The sequence below is a fragment of the Seriola aureovittata genome, chromosome 14, assembly GCF_021018895.1.
Source record: "Seriola aureovittata isolate HTS-2021-v1 ecotype China chromosome 14, ASM2101889v1, whole genome shotgun sequence".
Lineage (NCBI taxonomy): Eukaryota > Metazoa > Chordata > Actinopteri > Carangiformes > Carangidae > Seriola > Seriola aureovittata.
In genome coordinates this window covers 11,854,067-11,873,779 of record NC_079377.1, presented here as the reverse complement: position 1 = coordinate 11,873,779, position 19,713 = coordinate 11,854,067, and the positions used below count along the sequence as shown (strand labels likewise).

The 19,713-nt window shown below is 38.1% G+C and overlaps 1 protein-coding gene across 1 annotated transcript; it reads right to left on the bottom strand.

Moving 5' to 3' along the window:
* Positions 1-360: 360 nt before the first annotated feature.
* elovl5 (ELOVL fatty acid elongase 5) lies at positions 361-15,142 on the bottom strand. Its single transcript, XM_056396384.1, has 8 exons — positions 14,994-15,142; positions 10,793-10,857; positions 10,217-10,404; positions 6,958-7,035; positions 6,108-6,279; positions 5,406-5,530; positions 4,980-5,114; positions 361-4,226 (listed from the first exon to the last, which is right to left on the bottom strand). The coding sequence occupies exons 2-8, from the start codon at positions 10,848-10,850 to the stop codon at positions 4,098-4,100; spliced, it is 885 nt and encodes a 294-aa protein (XP_056252359.1). The 5' UTR covers positions 10,851-10,857; positions 14,994-15,142; the 3' UTR covers positions 361-4,097.
* Positions 15,143-19,713: the final 4,571 nt, after the last annotated feature.

Sequence of the window (19,713 nt, the reverse complement as noted above, 5' to 3'; positions counted from 1 at the left end):
TGTCTTGTTTCTGTCACCCAGGGAGCTCAGCAACAGTTCACCAGCCATGTGTCCTTACTATACCAGACGAAATGAACTAAACCTGATCCACATCGGGTTTACAGTCAACATTAGACTATTATTCCCAAGAATGACAAATTCCTCAGGCCTTGGCCTTATCACTACAAAGGTCATGAAAAGCTGGGAGCTGGTTTCAGAACTGTTTTCCTTAGGAAAAGGTTCATGTGTAAATGAAAACTGCAGGTTATGAACCCTTCACTGTGGCCTCACGTCTTTTCTCTGAAGTCAAACATGGTCGCTCACAAAATCCTAATTTCAGCTTCAACTTCAATCCAAAGCAATCAAGTAAAACACATGAAAGAAACGGAGAACATTGGTGTTTTTATTTGGCTAATTTACAGTAAGACATTTTAATTGGAACTATGAAGCTGCTGTCATTTCTATAAAGAAATATAATGATTTGAAGCTTTTCAGCACTGTTGTTTGAATCACTGCTGTTGTCATTATGCCATTATTTTACCTGCCAATCTATATATTTTTTCTGTTAGCAAAATAATTTTCACCAGTCAGTGGATGATGACACTGACTGGACCAGTAGCTAGATGAACTACATTAAGACCTGTTAGCACTACAGCAGTACTACAAAAGATGGGTTTTCCAAGGCTTAGGAGCAAAAACTCAAATGAATACTAACATTTCTTTATTAAGTATTGAAGTAGCAACATAGGAGAAAGGCTCTGGAAGTATCTTTCAGGGAAAACTCGTGTTAATAATTTTAGTATTCAATATCATAGTCTTGAATGTGCGACAATCCAAAACTACTATATTTGGAGAGCATCTATCCTCTTCTAACGTTTTTCTTCACTATATAGAACCTGTATTATATCTGATTTGTTTACAACATTTGAAAAAAACAAACAAAAAAAACTCTTCTATAGAAACACATAATACTTCATCACCTGAGAACCAAAGTAGGAATGGACTTTACAAATCCAACTAAATATTTGAAATATTTGTTGACACTTTCATTCAAAAAGCTTCTCTAAACAATTTTTTTAATACTCTGATAAAGCAAAGTTGATATTAGAGTATATTTTGTTCATCAGAGCCAGTTTGGAAAAAGAATCTGACTTGCATCATATTCACTAAAATTCATAAGTCAACGGCCATGCAGTGGTTTTAGTTAAATGCTAAAGTCAGCATGTTAACATGCTCAATTTTGCCTTAACATGCTGAGGTTCAGCAGGTATAATATTCAACACTTTTGTTTAGCGTGTTAGCATGCTAAAATAGCATAAAACACAAAGCATGGCTGATAAATGTTGTCCCAAACCATTGAATTAATACAATTAAAATTCAAAATATGTATGAGGCTCAATGAACTCTCACCTCTGTTGCCCTACAGGGGCAATATTATTTGTAGTGTTTACATCATTTTCAAGGAAGGAAAACCAGCAGGTTTACAATCTCAGTTTGTTTTTAATGTTACAGTGAGTAAAGCATGAGTCAAAGCGTATTAACCCACATTTACCGCAAATTTCAAAAATGTAACCATTTATTTTAACAGTTTATAAAATGTAATATCTCATACCTGTATGCTTCTTTGGCCTTTATCAGTTGGGGAGTAATTTAATGCTAATGCCAATCCTGCCTGTGAATATGTAAACCCTGTTACCTTCAGTGCTGACACCTTGTACAACAGATGAACTGTACCAGTGATGAAGTGTAGCTGGAAATTAAAAACAAATTCACTATTGTTAAATTTCTGAGTAGATGCGGTTCATGCTTGTTAAACCAGCTTTGTGTTATTGGCCTGAGAACCAGATTTATCATGCAGAGAAACTGAGGCCTTTGTATGTATTATTCAGATTTTAACAATCATTTCTGATGCACTGAACATGAATGTAGGTCACCTATACATTTGAGCAACATGTCATGCTCATTCAATGGTTAAGGCCATACAGCATCTCATTAAATTGAATCAGCATGGTAGAGCGACGCAGCAGTGCACCATAGCGAGGGCGTCGCATTAACAGTTCACAATTCAAACATCTTTGTACCTTTTGTTTTCTTTACCAGCATTTACTGTGTACAATAGACCCCCGACAATGGTAAAAGGAAAATAACACAAGGAACACAAAGGAATAAATAGTTGCATCACTACAACCTTCTTTCCCCACAAAAAAATAATTTTCATGTAACGACTTTGTTTTTACATCGCAAAAACTCAGAAAGAGAAAAAGAAAAACAGTTCTGATTTTTTTTTTTGTTTTTTTTTGTTTTGTGTTTTGGAGAATGCTTAAGGAATAGTTTTGCTGAGCAATAGTTGAGAAGATACCTCATATCTGTGCATTAAATATAAGGCTACAGCCAGCATCCAGTTAGCTTAGCTTAGTGTAAAGACTGGAAACAGCAGGTTTGGCTCTCTTCCAAAGGTAATAAGATTTAAAGTGAGCTTTAGAGGTTTTGGTAGGCAGATTTCTTCTACCTTTGGACAGAGCTAGGCTACCTGTTTCCCCCAGTTTCCAGTCTTTATGCTAAGCTAGGCTAACCGTGAAAGTGGTATTGATCTTGATCTAACCTAAGATAAACATCACTATTGCATGTAGTATGTGCCAGATGTTAGGAATGATGATTTAGGACATTTGATAATTAAAAAAAACAAAAAACAAGCGAAGAGTCAGGCACAGGATTTGAACAGGAAGTTTGACACATATTAGTCTGAAATGGACCAACATGAGGCAGGATGAGAGCATATTGAAAAGATGAGAAATGCTACATTAGAAACCAAATTAACTGGTCCAGAAGGCACCCTATTTATGTATAGACTCAAAAATAAAAAAAATAACTAATTGACAAAATAATTCCACTACGAGGTCCATTTAGTAGCTGTTCTGGCGCTTTTGTTTGTATCATCTGATCTTCCTCAGCAGATAGATAGATCTATACTTTATTTATACCCTAGGGTGAAGTTCAAGTGTCCAGCAGCTCATGATGATTAAAACATTAAAACAGAAACCTCAAGATGAGGTTTATGTTTCGATTTTTCTGAGCATGTTAAAAACTTCTCTGGACACCTGGGAAAAATCCATGTGTTGGTGAAGATCGTGTGACAAGCAAAACCACCAGAGCATCTACTGCTGTAAATGGACACTGTGGTGAGATTGTTTTTTCATCTGCTGTTTCCATGGTCAATAGCGAGCTTTCATTCTCAACTATATAGTAAAATTTATTTGAATATAAAGTGTTTTTTGAAGTTCTAACTGCATTTACTGGATAAAGCTATAGTAGATATAACACAGTGAGAAAGGAGAAAAACTGATCTTTGTAACATAGGGGATTCTAAGGAGGACTGAGTTTAAATTGTGCTCATAAAACACAACAACTGCCCTCTAAAATTGTGTCTTGAACTGGTTTAAAAATGAAGCCTTGCATATGAATGTACATTATATGCTTTGGTTATGCTTTGGTTAGATGGCTAAATATTCCAAATTGAAGACCCTGCGCTGCAAATATACAGCAATATGCAACTTCTGTTGTTACTACAATACCTGCTAATAAAATGCATTACAGTTATAAAGGGCAAAATTTAGCACAGGCAGGAGTTAGATAAGGCAAGACGCAAGATGCATGCTCTAGTTAGACATTAAAGACCATAGTAAGCACTGTGTTGTTTTAATTGTCCCTTAAGTTGATGTCACTGAGTGTAATGAAACCTTCAGCTGCCAACACACTCGCTGGAGCTTTCATCTTTGGACTTCCTGTGTGTAAAGCATCGTTGAATGAGTCAAAATACGTGTTTGTTTGCTGGTAGCAAGAACAAGATCTTTCGCTTTGGAATGAATTTCCTCTAGAGGGTGGGGGAGGACACGTTGTGCAGCGTCAGCCATACTACAATACTCTTCTCTTTAAACTATATTAATTTCATAATTCAATGCCATGAGTAGCAGTGTGTGCAAAAACATGGAAAGTCTCTGGATATATGTGGCTATGGCTTATTTCATCAAGTGAATGCTAGATTATTCTAGATAAGAAGATAATTATACCTCCTAGCAGCAATAGCTAACACACTAGAGTGAGCATCGGTTTCGCAAATGTCAATCCACCCTCAGTTTCTTGTGTACATTGTGCTCCATAGATGGCGTCCCATTTGCATGTCCATTTGTTGATACAGGAGAGCCGTTCTGGTGCTCCTTCTTTAGAGAACCACTGTGCTTCTTGTACGTCTTGTGTGAGAGAAATAGATGGAGAGAGAACATGTTATTACACATAATGTTATAAATGGAAAATTGAATAAAGTTACTTCATACTTAAATGGGATTAATGAAACATGTTATTATCAGAGTTTTTAAACTCATAAAACTAGGTCACCAAATTTTCGTATGTGTGCATATAAAAAGACAAATTTACAGTTATAACATGAACAATAGGCTGGCTTTACTCTCTATTTTTCTTATAGTCGACATATTCTCCTGAAAACCATAAAAACCAAAAATAATATATATACAGTGGAGTCCAAAGAGACCGAGAGTAATTTTCTGAAACATCTGGGCACTGTAGTTTTTTTAAGCAAACATTACTCAAACAGAAGGAACTGTTACATTTGTTGGGGGGTATTTTCAGCTGCGGATTAATACATATTTGGTGCTTAAGTGAGTACAGGTATTTAGAGCAGCAGGACAGTGCATGTGGGATGGACTCAAAATAAACTACAGTGCCCATGTTCATGGTAATGAAGGATTATGTCACCCAGTGCAAAGATGTGGCTCATTGATGGTTTGTAATAGTTTTTGGAAAGCAATGGAGCTGTATGGCACAGAGGAGTAAGATACATCAAGCTTTAGATACAAGCCTAGTTAGCAGATGAGTTCATTGTTAGCTTTAGTCTCTTCATGGAATTTGCTAACAATAAGAAAATATCACCCCATTTATCACTTAAACTCATTCATTAACGCTTTAAAATGGAAAAAACTACTAACCTGAATGTAGAAGTTTGAGAAAAGGATAATGAGGGTGACCATGTAACTTATTTGGAAGTACAGCCATCCCATGGGGAAGTCACATGGCCATATGACTGCACACATTGTCTGGGACATGGTTAAAAAGAACTGGATCTGTGGAGGGAACATGTAAAATGAATATAACTATTATCACATACAAACCAAAAGACTGAAAATATGTTTTATTTCAATTTTTTACACCTAGGAATGAAGGAGGATGACACAAATGAGGGAAGAAACTGTGGTGGAAAGTACGTTTGCTCAACTACTGTACTTATGAGGTATTTGTACTTTTGCAGCTACAGATACTTTACAGCATCAGATTTTTCACACAATATTGCTACTTTCACTTAAGGATCTGAGAGCTTCTTCCACCACTGTGAAGAAACTCCAGGTTGAACCCACCAGCTGTAACTGCGTGATGTATTTCTTCCACCAAAGGTACGGCCGCATGGCTGGGATGGCTGAGAGGCCGTAGTAAGAATACATCACGACGTGGACGAAGCTGTTTAGGGACGCACCGAAGTACGCTGGGCAGACACAGAGGAGAGACACAGGAAGTTATTCATCTACAGAGCAATAACAGTCAGTGAATGGCGAGTGACTGGCATTCAGGAGGGCAATGATCATACAGGGAATAACAGACTTTTCATTAGTCTGCTCTTTTTAGAAACATTACTACAATGCTCATGTAAAATCAATAAAAGCCATTAACAGTAAAGTAATACAGAAATAATATAGTGAACATCTGATAAATAATAGAACATGTTTATAGATCAGAAATGTCACATTATGTTTAAGTCAACAGTAAACAGCGTATTTGAGGTGATTTTCAGTTTAAGACCTTCTACCTCGCAGAGTGCTGTGCTGCTTTCTTAATGGAAAAGGGCAAAAAAAAGTATGTTACACAGTGCAACAGCGCTCAGGTCAATAAGTGTCACTTTGTGTCCTTCAAGGCTTTGTGGGGAAAACAGGCTGTTTTCAGTGCTAATGGGTTTAACATTAGAGCACTTGAATTATTTAGCTCGCTGTGAGCCCAAACAGCCTAAATGTGGTTCCTGGAATGATTTGCGTCACTGGAGGGCAAAGTTGTGGTAGAACACTCACAATGGCCGCAGGGTATCCAGTTCATAACGAACCACCAGATATTCAGCATGGTAGCGTGGTGGTAGATGTGAAGAAACGTGATCTGATGATTATTCTTTCGTAGTATGAAGAAAAATGTGTCCATGAATTCGATGAGCTTGGAGAAGTAATACCACCACAGGACATTTATAATCTGAGGGCAGACACAGCAAAACAAGAATGGTTAAGGACAGAAGGAAAACAGAAGGAAAACAGTACATTCCTGAAGAGGCACCGCAATGCTCGACAGCAAATCATAAAAATACAGTGAAAAAGTTCTTCCAAAAATCCTACACACACTATTTATCAATGCAAGGTGATTCACAGATATCTGTCCCAAAGGCCCTTGAATGTTCAGGATTAATCATAAAGCAGTTTAACTATCTGTAGCAGTGACACATTGATAAACCTTTTTTATTTATTTAATCACCACAGAACTGCAAAGCTGTGCACATTTCTCTGTGAGCCTTGTTTTCACCTCCACTGCAGAGCTCAGTAGGGACACTAAAGACAGTCATCATGATGACAAGAGTCGGATTAAATTGACTCCCTGTCTCTGCAGCTTATCTGCTGGGATTTACAGGTTCTCGCCCAAAGGAATCAGAGCAGTAGATTTGAGAGGAAATAAAAAATGCACATTTTGCTTAACGTTATATATATTCTAGCCCTCCTACAGTGACTCATATTTATACTTTTACTGTCCTGTCAATAATTGCAAGAAAGGGGATGGGAAATCATATAATTCACAATTAAATTATATCAGAGATGCTTCTGTAGGAAAAACCATCCCCAGCAATAAACATAAAAAGGTTCCACAGTCTGACTGACTCACCTTGTTATCCACTTCCTGTGCACTGTGAGTGTCCTGGCAGTAGAAGTTGTAGCCACCGTGCCACACAGCAGTAACAAGCTGAAAAAAAAGCCAATAAGATTTGGTGATTGGTGATTGAGATCCGGTTTGGATATCACCAAGTCATATGAAGACATATGCAACACCCAGACACTACACTGCAATGCACAATGCAATGTGGTGTTGTAAAATGTGAATGTCCCTGTCCGGCAAGTAATAAGCACAAGCACAAAAAAAAAAAAGCACAGACAGATAGCATGTCAGATAACCAGACGTAGTCACATATCTGTGGTCAGGTTGTGGTGAATGATTTTTAGCTGCTGACGTTAGTAAAAAATATTTAATCTAGTAAAGCACCACCAGCTCACCCTGCTATTGAAATATAATGTATGACATCATGTTTAAAGGTCTTCAAGTGACTTTAGATGATGATGTTATCACAGAGCGTGTTGGAAGTAATTAATATGATTAAAGCATTTTTACACACAGGTAGATAGGACCAGACTGGTAGATAACTAATAGTAACCATCTAACGCTGCACACCTGTACACCTGTGACTATATACATGAATTTCCCCTAGGGGATAAATAAAGTATCTATCTATCTATAATAGTATAATTTTGTATAGTAAAGTTAATATCCTGACTCTTGGTCCGTACTATGGGTGCAGCTCCAAAAACAATGGGATACGGATATGGTCTACCGGGGCCTTATGCTACAATTCCCATAAGACAACTCAAATATTTATTCAACTTTTTTTTTAAAGGGACCATGTGTAATATGAACATACCGTAAATGTCACCCTTTAATGTATTGTACCAGAGTTAGCATGAAGCTAATTTTGAACTGAAGTCCCTTCCCAATTCCAGCATGCATACAAGGCCATACGAGATTAAACAAATTTAGATAGGGCAGAACAAATTATACAAAAATCACACACTCCATGTCATCAGGAAGTGTATGTTGGACAAATTAAAGCTTAGCAAGGATATTAGCAGCTTCAGTTAGAGATATTACACAGACTGTCTATTTGAAATTTGAAATCTCCCAAGTCCAAGTTGATACCATCAGTGTTATTTTCATAGACTTGACACAATAGACACACAATCGAAATTATTCGCCTGTGTTCACAGGCTGAGAAGTACTCTGTATGACAAACAAGCTAACCTCTTTTTGTGTAATAGGTGACATTCCCCTTTAAAGAATAAATATTCAAATGCACATAGATGGTGGAGTTCAATGCTGATTCACCAAATCAATATAGATCCACTGTCCTTGTCTGCTGCTGTAAAAGGCTTTCCTGAATAACATTAGCCAAGAAACTGCCATCAGTTAAAAACCAGCATCAGAATGACCTTTGGTTTTTGAACATCAAGTATTTTATCATGGGTGCACAGACAGTATCCTCCCACTAACCTGATATACAGTACCTCCTTCATTATTTCTTCAAACCTACAGTAGTATTAGTCAACATATAAAAAAATTAATTACAATCACTTTTAATTTCAATCATTATGTGATGAACCGCTGTACCCTGGAAAGTTGACAAGAACAAAACTGCCCTGTATTTTGATTCACATCAGGTGGTATTGATCTTGGACTGACAAAAGCTCACCCCCTGGCCGGGCAATGGTGAGAGTACAGGGTTTAATGAATCTCACAGAGAACAGTCTACCAGGGCCTTATGCAATGCAGACAGAAAGACAAGAAACTTGTTCTGCAGGCTGGATGAGGAGGAGAGTGCAGATACGTTAGACTAACACAGTTACGAAACACAATGTCTTGTTCTGACGCTCTGGTATTCGTAGGTACGCTAAAACAATAGATAGCTATCACTATGATAAGTAAAGCCTGGCCACTGCTGCTACAACTTAAAACAACAAATTCAGCTCAGACTCTCCCACCTTGTCAAATAAGAATCCAATTCCATGCTTGTTTACAACAGTGGATCTATCAATTACAGTTATTTAGTCAGCTGTTTATAAAAAAGCAGTTTTCGAGCAAACAATAGGGGGCTGTGCTGATGTCTGCGAGGGTATATGAGGGATTTGATGGCTGAAACAATGAGCCTGTCAGCGTCCAGCTGTGTCCCTCTCACTCCCTGATAGCATTGTCCCTCATGGTAGCTTTCAGTGAGAGACGCCTGCAGCTACAGGCCCGTCTAATCAGAGTCAAGTGATAAAGAAATAGTTTGCCATTCTTGCAAAATTGCTTATTCACTTTCTTGCTGAGAGTTGGATGAGAAGATTGATACCACTCATGTCTGTCCATTAAATATAAAGCTATGGCTATGTTAGCTTAGCTTAGTATAAAGAGCTTATCAAGAAGAAAAAAACACCTAATAAAGTAAAAAGTTTTTTGTATGGGATAAACAAATGAGACATGTTAATTAGTATCCCGGTAGATGGATTTTGTTATCTTTGGACAGAGCCAGGCTAGATGTTTCCCACTTTAGCATCATATTTAAAGGAGCAGTTTGGCATTTTGGGAAATAGGTTTATTTGCTAATTTGCTGTGAGATGAGAAGATTGATACTTCTCTTATATATATTTGTCTTGTAAATTTGATTGCTGTAGCAAGCAGCCAGTTAGCTTAGCATAAAGACTGTTAACGAGCTAGCCTGGCTTTGTCCATAGGTAACAAAATCCTCCTACCTGTGCCTCTAAGGCTCATTAATTATTTACATTTACATTATTTATATTAGTATTATACAAGAAGTGTTAAGTGTAAAAGTTTTTTTTCCAGCTAATATAGCTATATATATATTAGCTTCAACTCTTGGCTCAAAAGCCAAGAGTAAGTACTAGTTTGACATAAGCATAATATGCTTGTTTGCTTTGTTGTTAACTGTACACTAAATATAATTCTATAGGCTGGTTATCTTATTTTAGCATAAAGACTTGATACAGGGGTGAACAGCTCTTCACTCTCTGTGAAGGTACCAAGAACAAAAGAAAGGCCTATATTTAGTGTAAACACATGAAAGTGGTATCAATCTTGGTATCCTCATCTAATTCTGGCAAGACAGTTCATAGGCATTTTTCCAAATTATTTGTATCAAAAATAATGAAAGATATCTGGTCATATTCACACACTAGTTTTAGTGAGTATGCAGCTCTGGTTCAGGTCAATTCTCTCTTCTCTTTTTTTTTTTTTTCATAATCTGTCTGCAGTGTGACATTGCAGTGATTGCTTTGGCCTACTTCAACACATCTCTCAGTGCCGAGCAGTCTGTGTTTACCTCATAGAACATGTAGAAAGACAAGAGTGTGAGGCCCAGATTGTAGAGCACCAGGAGGCCTCTGCAGGAGTACGGCTGCCTGTGTTTCATGTACTTGGGCCCCATCCACACGATCAGAAGGTACATGACTGTGAGTGCAAAGGTTGGTGGGTAGTTGTCCAGCAGCAGCCATCCCTTCACTCGCTGATCTGAAATATGCAGATAAAGAGGCCAATTTTTATATAAGGGCTGATAAGGTGGCCTCACTGGAAATAGCAGATGAACTTGAGAGGTGACAAGCAGTAGCAGTGTGCACTGAACAATGTTTGCTCAATATGAAAGGTTAGCAGGAGGTTAGGAGGTGAAAAACCATAGCAGAATTACTGTGCAGATCCATGCAATGTGAACAGCATGTAATGAATGACTTGGGTCAAAGGTTTTAGGTAACGTTTACCTTCTCTACTTTCAATTTTCAGCTAACTGCAGTGCTCTGCTGAGATTTTGCAGTAACTACAGTTTTTTGCACCACTTTGGAAGTCAAACAAGAGCCATGCATTTTACATCAGCAAGTAAGACGGCAACATAAACTTGACTTACCTCTGGGACCCATCCATGACCCTATGTAAGTGTTCAGTTTATGATTGAAGGTCTCCATTTGTCACCTAAAAACAGCATGCATAATGAGAGCCAGCACACATCCATTAGATATTTATTTTACAATCACCTTAATGTTAAAACTACTATTAATAAATGCTAATCGAGCACTCAAAAAAACCACAATAAGCTGAACATCACACACACATTTGACATATAAAGCACCTTTTAAAGTTGATAACAACAATGTGTTCACAAACAGCTGCCTACACATCCCAGCAGGCATAGAGCTACATTACCATTTCTTCAGAGTTGTGTTGTGTTTCTGGTGACCTGATAAATGTGAGTCACTTTTGGCCTTTGTCTGTCCGTTTGGTGCTAAGCAGGTAGCGTCCAGTGGGTTTACCAAAGTGTTTTTTGGGAGAGTCAACAAAAACAGTAAAGTTGTGGGCTGTCAAACCAAAACAGTAAGCTGAAAAAAGTTAAAACGCTCCACAGAGCTGAGGGAAAATGCAGACTAAGTGATAATTGTGTGAATTGTGTGTGGATTTGTCATCCCGAATGCCATATTTTGCATTACACAGACTAATTTGACCAATTGTTTGCTCAAAAATATTTATCAGTGCAGCTTTAAGCATGATAAGCTTACTTAATCTGCCTGACAGAAGGCTTGATTAGTAATCATAACGACATTCATCTGGCAATGTCAAAGAACTCTGAGTAGTGTTTTAATAACAAAATGTAACTCAAACTTGTCAGTTTAGATACATGGTCATAACCATTTAAGATAGCAGCTGAGGACATAACTCTTTTTCTCACCACTGATGGTGGTCATTAGTCTGGTATTTGTCTAATGTTACTGTTGTTACAATTCTGTACTTGATTACTGTGTCTTTTCTTTTTTTGTGTGTGTCTGTTTGTGCTCCAGTGTGTCCTTCCTCTCCCGTGTCCCAATAACTGATCCTTCACATCCCTGTGGTTTCAAACAACAGATCAAATGTGGCCACTTCTCACTCTGGGACACAAAACAAGAAGCCAGCAGGCAGGTGTGTACTGAAGATAACCACATCTCTGTTCAGTTAAGACTGCTGCATAGTGATTCTCTGGCTTTTACATTGTTCAAGGTAATGAGGATGTCAAACTGTGGAGATTTATTATCCCTAACATGCTCCAGCAATAATAATTGCAGAATCCTGTCTTGCCCAGGCAAAGCTGCTACATTTACTTTGTGAATGTATTTCTTGCCACAGCTGTCAAATTGTGGTGGTGGTGCATTTTTGTTTGCATCTGTTAATCACTCAATGTTTTTTGAGTGTTTCAAACACATGGTTGGTGTATCCATTCTGATTTAAACAGCTGCCAGTCACATTATATGTAATTTACAATATAATATTAGATTCTGCTGCTCTGCCTCTGACAGTCAGATCAGCCCTGTGATATAAAACAGAAAGCCCATTTACACAACTGTATGTTGTTCAGAGCTGAACACTTCCTTTAGCAAATGTATCTTTAGTTGTTATTAACAGATTCTCTTCTCAAACCTGTTGTTCCACTCCCTACTAAAGTATCATCAACATGCAGGAAGTACTCTGACCAAAATCTACATCTGTAGAAACATGTCTCACAGCCATGTATAGAAGACACTGAAAACCAGAGATAGAGCCTTACAACACAATACAAGGTGAACGTCTACAGATTAAATAAACATTCTGGGTTTTTCTAAATTGTGACCAGATTATTCACACTGCCGAGCAAAAGCTGCACAAATCCCTGCAGCTGAGTGTCACACTGAAAACCTGACCTCTCAGCCACAAACTCTTTCTTCATTATCACCCCAGAGGTATTTACACAGTCCTGCAGGCCTTTGTATTCTTTGCATCACCATGCTATATCACCTGAGGTTTTGCACAATGTGCCTCCAGCTACTAGAAATCGCGGCATGTGTTTAGCTCTCTAGTTCCACTGTCGGGCCTCCGAGCTATACATTCATTTCAGTGCTGTTACGTCACAGACTGCTGCACCACTGGACAGTATACACCTGCGTCTACAGCTGGAAACATGACACAAGACAAAATATGGGCTCTAGTCCGCTCTGTGTACATCCTCCTCCCGTAACGCCTCCTTCGAGATGTGAGATACATCTAACCCTAACCCATGTGAACATCAGTACATCAGCCTGTTTCTCCAACAAAGACACATATTCCTGAACTAAATTTAAGAAAATATAATAAATGAATGTGCTGGACGGGTCATCTTTTCTGTATGTCCGAGGTGAAAGTAGAACCCAGCTTTACAGGTTAACCTTGGACTTTACAGACAGAAATGTGAGAAGATGTATCAAATTTAGCTAAAGCATCTCAATTGAATCTGCACATGGCTCTTATACAGTCATATGACATTGAAATATGAGTTATAGAACTGAAGGGTCATGTCACTGACTTTGCTCACATACTTTCAATAAATTTTTTCAAATCAATTCAACGTAAAGAAGTACTCACTTGAATTCAGTAATAATTTTAACATCTGAGTTGCACAATAGCATGAATAGCATAAACCAAGGAGTTTCTGTGCAAATACTGAATATAGAAATCAAACGTTAGGCTGATTTAAACCCTGCATATCACGGTGAATTGCTGCCTAGGCAACAACTGATAGTTGCATTTGTCCATTACCACTTATCTGCAGGAACTAAATATGGCTTATTCTGATCAACCCCCAGTACAGTAATGTCCATGCTCTGATTATCAGAGATGCATTAGGCTGCAACCAAAACATGATAATCTGCAAGGCCTTAATCAGAGCATGATGAGCCACAACAGGAGACCATGTTAGCAGCCAGTCAATGAGTATTTGCTTGGTACATGCGGGAGCCATGCAAAATACTGTATGTCTAAATAATCAAAGGCAGGGCGGGGGCTTTCCAAAACACTAATGCATCATCATGACTTTGGCCAGAATAAAACTGTGGTTTCATCGCTGTAGCTGATGATGATTTATTCAAACAGGCTAATTTACTGTAAGAGCTGGGGTTGGGCAATATGATGTAAGTATGAAACAATTACAAAATGTGTCTGTTGCCACAGATTTCGCAAAACCATTTAAGGCAGTGCTGCAGTGTCCCTTTAAAATCTCTGGGAACATTGTTGCCAGTGTTGAAAATGAATGAGTTGGATTGTTTTACTGTGCATTAGTGTGATCATGTACCTTTTATTTGTTGAATTTGTGCATGTTGTGTGTGCTGTATATGTTCATAAACAGATGCTCATATGAATAACATTTTCATACTGAAATATAGATAGATAGATAGATAGATAGACTAAAACTAAAAACTACCCTACAACTCTAACTCTGAATGGTAATATTCTATTATATTCTATGTATATACACATACATGTATAGCTATATGTATGTAATATACAGATAAGTATACTACAGAGATCATTAGTAATATATTGAAAATAACAAATAATGATAGTGTAATGGTGGGCTACAGTGGAGGATTTAGAATTTGTAATGGCTCTCCAGAAGTTTCTTAAAAACAATATTTTGTGCATGACATCATACAGACATGCAAAACTGCAAAATCACAGCCTGTCCAGACACAGCAGCAAAAGCAACATTGAAAAGTTTTCGCAGGGTGGAGTAACTTTGTCACAGCACAGTATGATAACTACATACAAACATTGTGCAGCATTAGGCTGTGCTGTGTCCTTACAGGGAGACTTTAATGTTACGATGATGATCATGCAGCATCGCGAGTACATAACAAATGTACTTCAATTCTGAACCGAAACTCCGACCTGCCGTTTATTTGCACCACCATATTGTACTATAGTAATTTTCCATCGGGGTCACACGTGTGATCTAAACTGCACTTTACGCGCTGTAGTCGACGGTTACGGTACAAAACAGCAGTCCGGTCTCCAGTTGAAGTGAAAGATGTAAGCGCTGGGCTGATGAGCTTCGGTTACTTCATAACATCATCCACTTATTTCACAACTGAAACTTCCAGACAGGAATTAATAAAATAATAATAATAATCATCATAAAAACTTATCGCATCCTGTCGATCGCATCCAGGCTACAGTAACTATGGAGGTCACAGCTCCAGCATCACCCAAACTCATCGCTTAGACGCCATGCGCGCCGCAACAATCTTTTTTTTTTTCTTCTTCCTCCTAAATAAAACCATAGAAAGCCTTACCACAAAGTCCCCCAGCCGTCCGGTGGCGAAATGTTGAGTGTGGATGAAGAGCCGCAGCTGTTTGCCGTGGACTGTCTACCTTCAGAGGCGGGGAGAGAAAACGACTGTGTAACCTTGGCTGGCTGGCCCGGTCTGAGCACAATGTGCAGCCTTGTCGCTCAGTGGAAAATAGTGGGAGGAACGCGCAGGCTGGCCCTTTGCCCTGCAGGAGCGTTAGAGCCAGGAGGTGACCCGGTGTGTAGTAGCAACACACACACACACACAGTCAAAGAGATGACATCAAGGCGATCGATGACCTCCTCCAATTACACTTTAATAGGTTATAAACCTTGCAAATCATTAACCTGAAGCATGTTTAATTTTTTTATTAATTTTTTAGAAAACTTTAGAATTCAGACCCTTTACTTAAATAAAATAAGTAAAAGTGGTAATATACTGCACCAGGAAAGTTCCTCATTAGCAAAGTAAAAGTCTTGCATTGAAAATGTATCTTAAATCAGAGCATGTGAGCATTGTTAGGAAAAAATGAATTACCAAAAGTAAGGGAAAACCTTATGCAGAAAAATATCAATTATATTATCATATGTGTGTTTTATTAGATTATAATTACTGCTGTCTTTATGTGTAAGTAGCATTTTACTGTTATAGAGGGTTAATTTAATAATTTAGAAACAAGTAGTTTAATCTGTAATGCATCATAACTGTATTTAATAATATAGTGCATTATATTTTATAAGATCATCATATGTTTTGTGTAAATCTGCAATTTAACTAGGAACTATAGTCAGTTAAATGTAGTGGAATATAAGTCTGAAGTGGCATTAAGTACAAAAACTCAAGTGATGTACAAGTAATAATATAATAATATCTAAAATTTGAACTTGAGTAAATGTAGTTTCACGGGTATTTTGTGAAATTAGGAATTTCTCCTCTTCTTGTTTGATATCCAGGCAACTTGGTCAATCATTAACACACTTTCACAGTCTGTATAATCTATTGATAGTATGTTATCACCAGGTTTTTGGCATGACCTCAAAGCCATTCACCCTGATTAGTAAACTGATTTAGCAACATAAAATCAATCAACAGCTTCTGTGCTTTGAGATTTGACAAATCTTTACTCTCAAGGTCCCAGATTGGTATAACAAAGTTGTAGATCAGGGTGCTGTACCCAGGGCCACCCCTGAGCTTCTGAAGGTCAAGGGAAAAAACTTTATTTAGGGCTCCTTATTTTCTTTCTGAGGCTATCAACCAATAATGTCAAGTTTATGTCCAAGTGTAAATCTCATTGTGCAGCAGAAGTAACATTAACTAATATTATTACAATCATTGATCAGTTTAAAGAGTAACAACAGCAGCAACTTGCAGGCACTGAAAAAAATATGTTTATATCAACACAATGATTGGTACAAATGGGGATAATTCACAGTCAAATTCGCAGTCTCTTCATGTTGTTGCACATACTTTAATATCACAGCCCACCTGAACACTCACTGTGTAAAGTGGGTGTGATCGTCAGATGCTAAATAGGCCTACTATCCACCCAACACTGTAGCAGCATCACTTGTTTACACTATACAGTACATTAATTTACTGTAGCAGACGCTTTTGTCCAAAGTGACTTACAATAAGTGCATTCAACCTCTGTAGGAACAGGGACCAGATGTCATCAAAAACTATAAGTACATCCCTTCAAAACAAACAACCAAGAGTGTGTTCAGTGCTTCAGGACAAGTGCTACATTTACACTATAAGATAAACAAAGAATTAGAAGATATTTGATTTATTGTATTTGTATATAGGCTCAAACTGTGACATTAATGTAAGAATAAATTAAATTGTTGGCGTAAGCGAACTACAAACAGATGGCTTTAAGCTCCATTATCAGCCTGCTAAGCCAGGAGGCTGGCTGCAGACAAAAGATTAAAATGGTTTGAAACAAGTCTTGAGATGGTGCCATTGAAGTAAAGTGTTGACAGTGGTTATGTTTAGGTTAAGATTAGAGATTGTTTTTGTTAGCTAAGGAAAGATCTGGGCTAAGTCTCAAGTCAAGGTTTGACTGTTTATGGTCATAGCATATGAACATTTTAACTTCTTAAGTTGTTTATTTTTACATTTGCCAGCAGTGTGACTCAAGACATTGCAATGTTGTTCCGCTTTGGTTCAGGTTGAAATATCTCAACAACTATTGGATGGGTTGTTGTGAAATTTTGCACATTGATCCATGGCCATTTTCTTCTGAAAAACACTTCTTTATAAATTTTCTAAAATCATGGGTCACAGGCGAGGTGTTTTACGTCCAGTCGAGCCAGGGCAGCTAGCATTCATTTGGAGTCGTGTTTCTGCCTCCTAATGAATTTACTCCACTGTCATCTGCTGCCAGGCAGGAAGTGTAGAGTGGATTAGTCAGAGCTCGGAAAACAGCCGCCATCTGCAGATGATAACGATGTTAATCAGTGCAGTGATGAAGTGAATTAAAACAGTAAAGATCAAGGCCGGAAAACCAAAACAAGGAGCTGAAAGATGATAAAAGTCTGTGAGGGAACTGCAGTCAGGCAATATTGTTTCACGAGCAAAACATTTAACATAGAAGTACTTGCGGGATCCATTATTGATATTGAAATATTTATTAGTGTAGTTTTAAGTAGAAGCTAACTAATCTGCCTGAAAGAGGGCTTGATTAGCAAACACAATGACAGACCTGTAGAAGTTATGATTGTATAAAGTTTCAAATATTAGTATTGATTACAGTGACTGGGAATAGTTTTAGGGACGTGGACAAGAACACTGCAGTATCAATAATCGCCACAAGTATAAGTTTAAAATCAACAAAGATGCACTTGGATGTTTTCCTCTGTATATACAGGGCATGCAACCAGTTTCAGTGAATGGAGGAGGAAAGGTGAGTGACTGGGTCAAATATAGGTAAGTGCAGAACTTATAATATTAACTTGTGATGCTATAGACAGAAATGTGTAGTGTGTTGCTTGCTAGGTTGAGGGAGCTGCAGATGGCTGGCTGGTTTGTTTGACTGAGCCGCATGCTGCTGATGGCTAGGTGACTGCATGCGAGACAGTCTGACGTGTCTGTTGGATCAACATGTTGTTGGCTAATGAACGGTGTTAGGCAGTGTGTAGAAGCTTTAGAGCTGTACTGGACAGTTTAGTGATATATATGATATCAGACGACAAGCTAGTTAGCATGGCATGCTGTTGCCATGCTAGTAACAACAGCTGGGCCGGACAGGCACCTGAGCAGATATGATGAAGATACAAAGCTGGGTCACGCCACCTAGTTTTGTTTGGGTGAGAGAAGGAGTTAAAGGCAGTTTATAGGTATTTTAGGTCAGGGCTGGAGAATGGTGTCACCTGTCATGGGATCCACTAGATTTATGATGGCACAGCCCGATACCCGCTGCAGCACCTACTGATCAAACATCATTTAACATGTGTACTTCCAGAGGAAAACTCACCCAACACGTTTCACTATGTATTACTAACTGTGTCTGAGTGACATCATTCTAACTTATTTTTGATTGCAGGATGTATTGTAGGTGTTGCCAGCCTGAGCCTGTCTCTAGTACTCACTGGCAGTGTGCATACTGCATAAGCTCTGATCACTGACACTCTTTATATCGACCTTTCTACTGAGGAAATGAATAAAAATGAATGATGGCTGAATTCCATTTAGCTGCTTCAGTTTCAGGGTCCCGCTATCGTGTATGCTGGCACACTGTCATGGCTTAGTGGGACACTTGAATAGAACAGAGCCACTGTTAATGTTATTAGTAACACCTGTTCTTTCTATTACGTGTCTCCAGGGATCAGAGGGGATGGAGGGCTGTGCTGAAATTCTCTGACCTCTAATAATTGGGTCTTTCATTTTACGCAGGGTCTTATCTCTAAGGGGCTCATTAGTGAACAGTGAATGTTAATTTTGGTAATTTTGGTTCTCATATCATCCCTATTGGGATGTTAATTTTTGTGCAGAATATTTAAACATTTATCACTTTGCCTTGAAGACACAAGAGTATTTTATTCCAATGTCCATTACATTAATAAAAGCTGTGAGTCCCAGGGTTTCATGGGTGCTTTTTTTTCAGCATAAAACTATGTCTGTTGTCTCTCCACTGGGTAGGCCTGTACCAGCCATAATCATTATTTAGTCCAAGAGGTCAACCTGAGGCAATGCTCTATTTGCCATTGCAGCTCAGTATTATGTAAAGCTGTGGTTCAATACCACCATCTTGTGGATGAAAATGTTCAGGTATTGGCTGTCGGAGATTTTAAGTATTACAGACAAATAGAGAGATGTTTTTTGAACAAATTAGCCAATATTTAGGCTTTTTAGGCTTTTATTTATAACCTTGTACTTGAGAGCCTGGTATTTTATTCTCTGAACCACTCCCTTCTAATGAATGAAGGTATGTGTTTTTTTCTATTCTTTGAAATTGCTTTTTTCCTTTCCAAGAGCAACAGTGGGTGTTCTTTGTACCATTGTTTTCAGCAATGCAAGGGGCATGGCTCCAGGAAAACCAGTGTCAGTCTGTCTGTGAGTCAGACTGTCCAGTTTGGTCCAGACTGAAATGTCTCAACAGCTTTTAGATGCATTGCCATGAAATTTTGTAAAGACATTAATAGTCCCTCGAGAAAGATTTGTATTAACTTTGATCCCGACTTCAACTAAAGGACAAAAATTTTAACTGTGGCTTGGGATAAAT

Excerpts from the sequence above, each read along its gene's own strand:
- elovl5 (XM_056396384.1), bottom strand. The coding sequence starts at position 10,850 with ATGGAGACCTTCAATCATAAACTGAACACTTACATAGGGTCATGGATG. Across the intron at positions 10,405-10,792 it reads GTCATGGATGGGTCCCAGAG|ATCAGCGAGTGAAGGGATGG; the intron begins GTAAGTCAAGTT and ends TGCATATTTCAG. Across the intron at positions 5,531-6,107 it reads CTGGATACCCTGCGGCCATT|CGTACTTCGGTGCGTCCCTA; the intron begins GTGAGTGTTCTA and ends GTGTCTGCCCAG.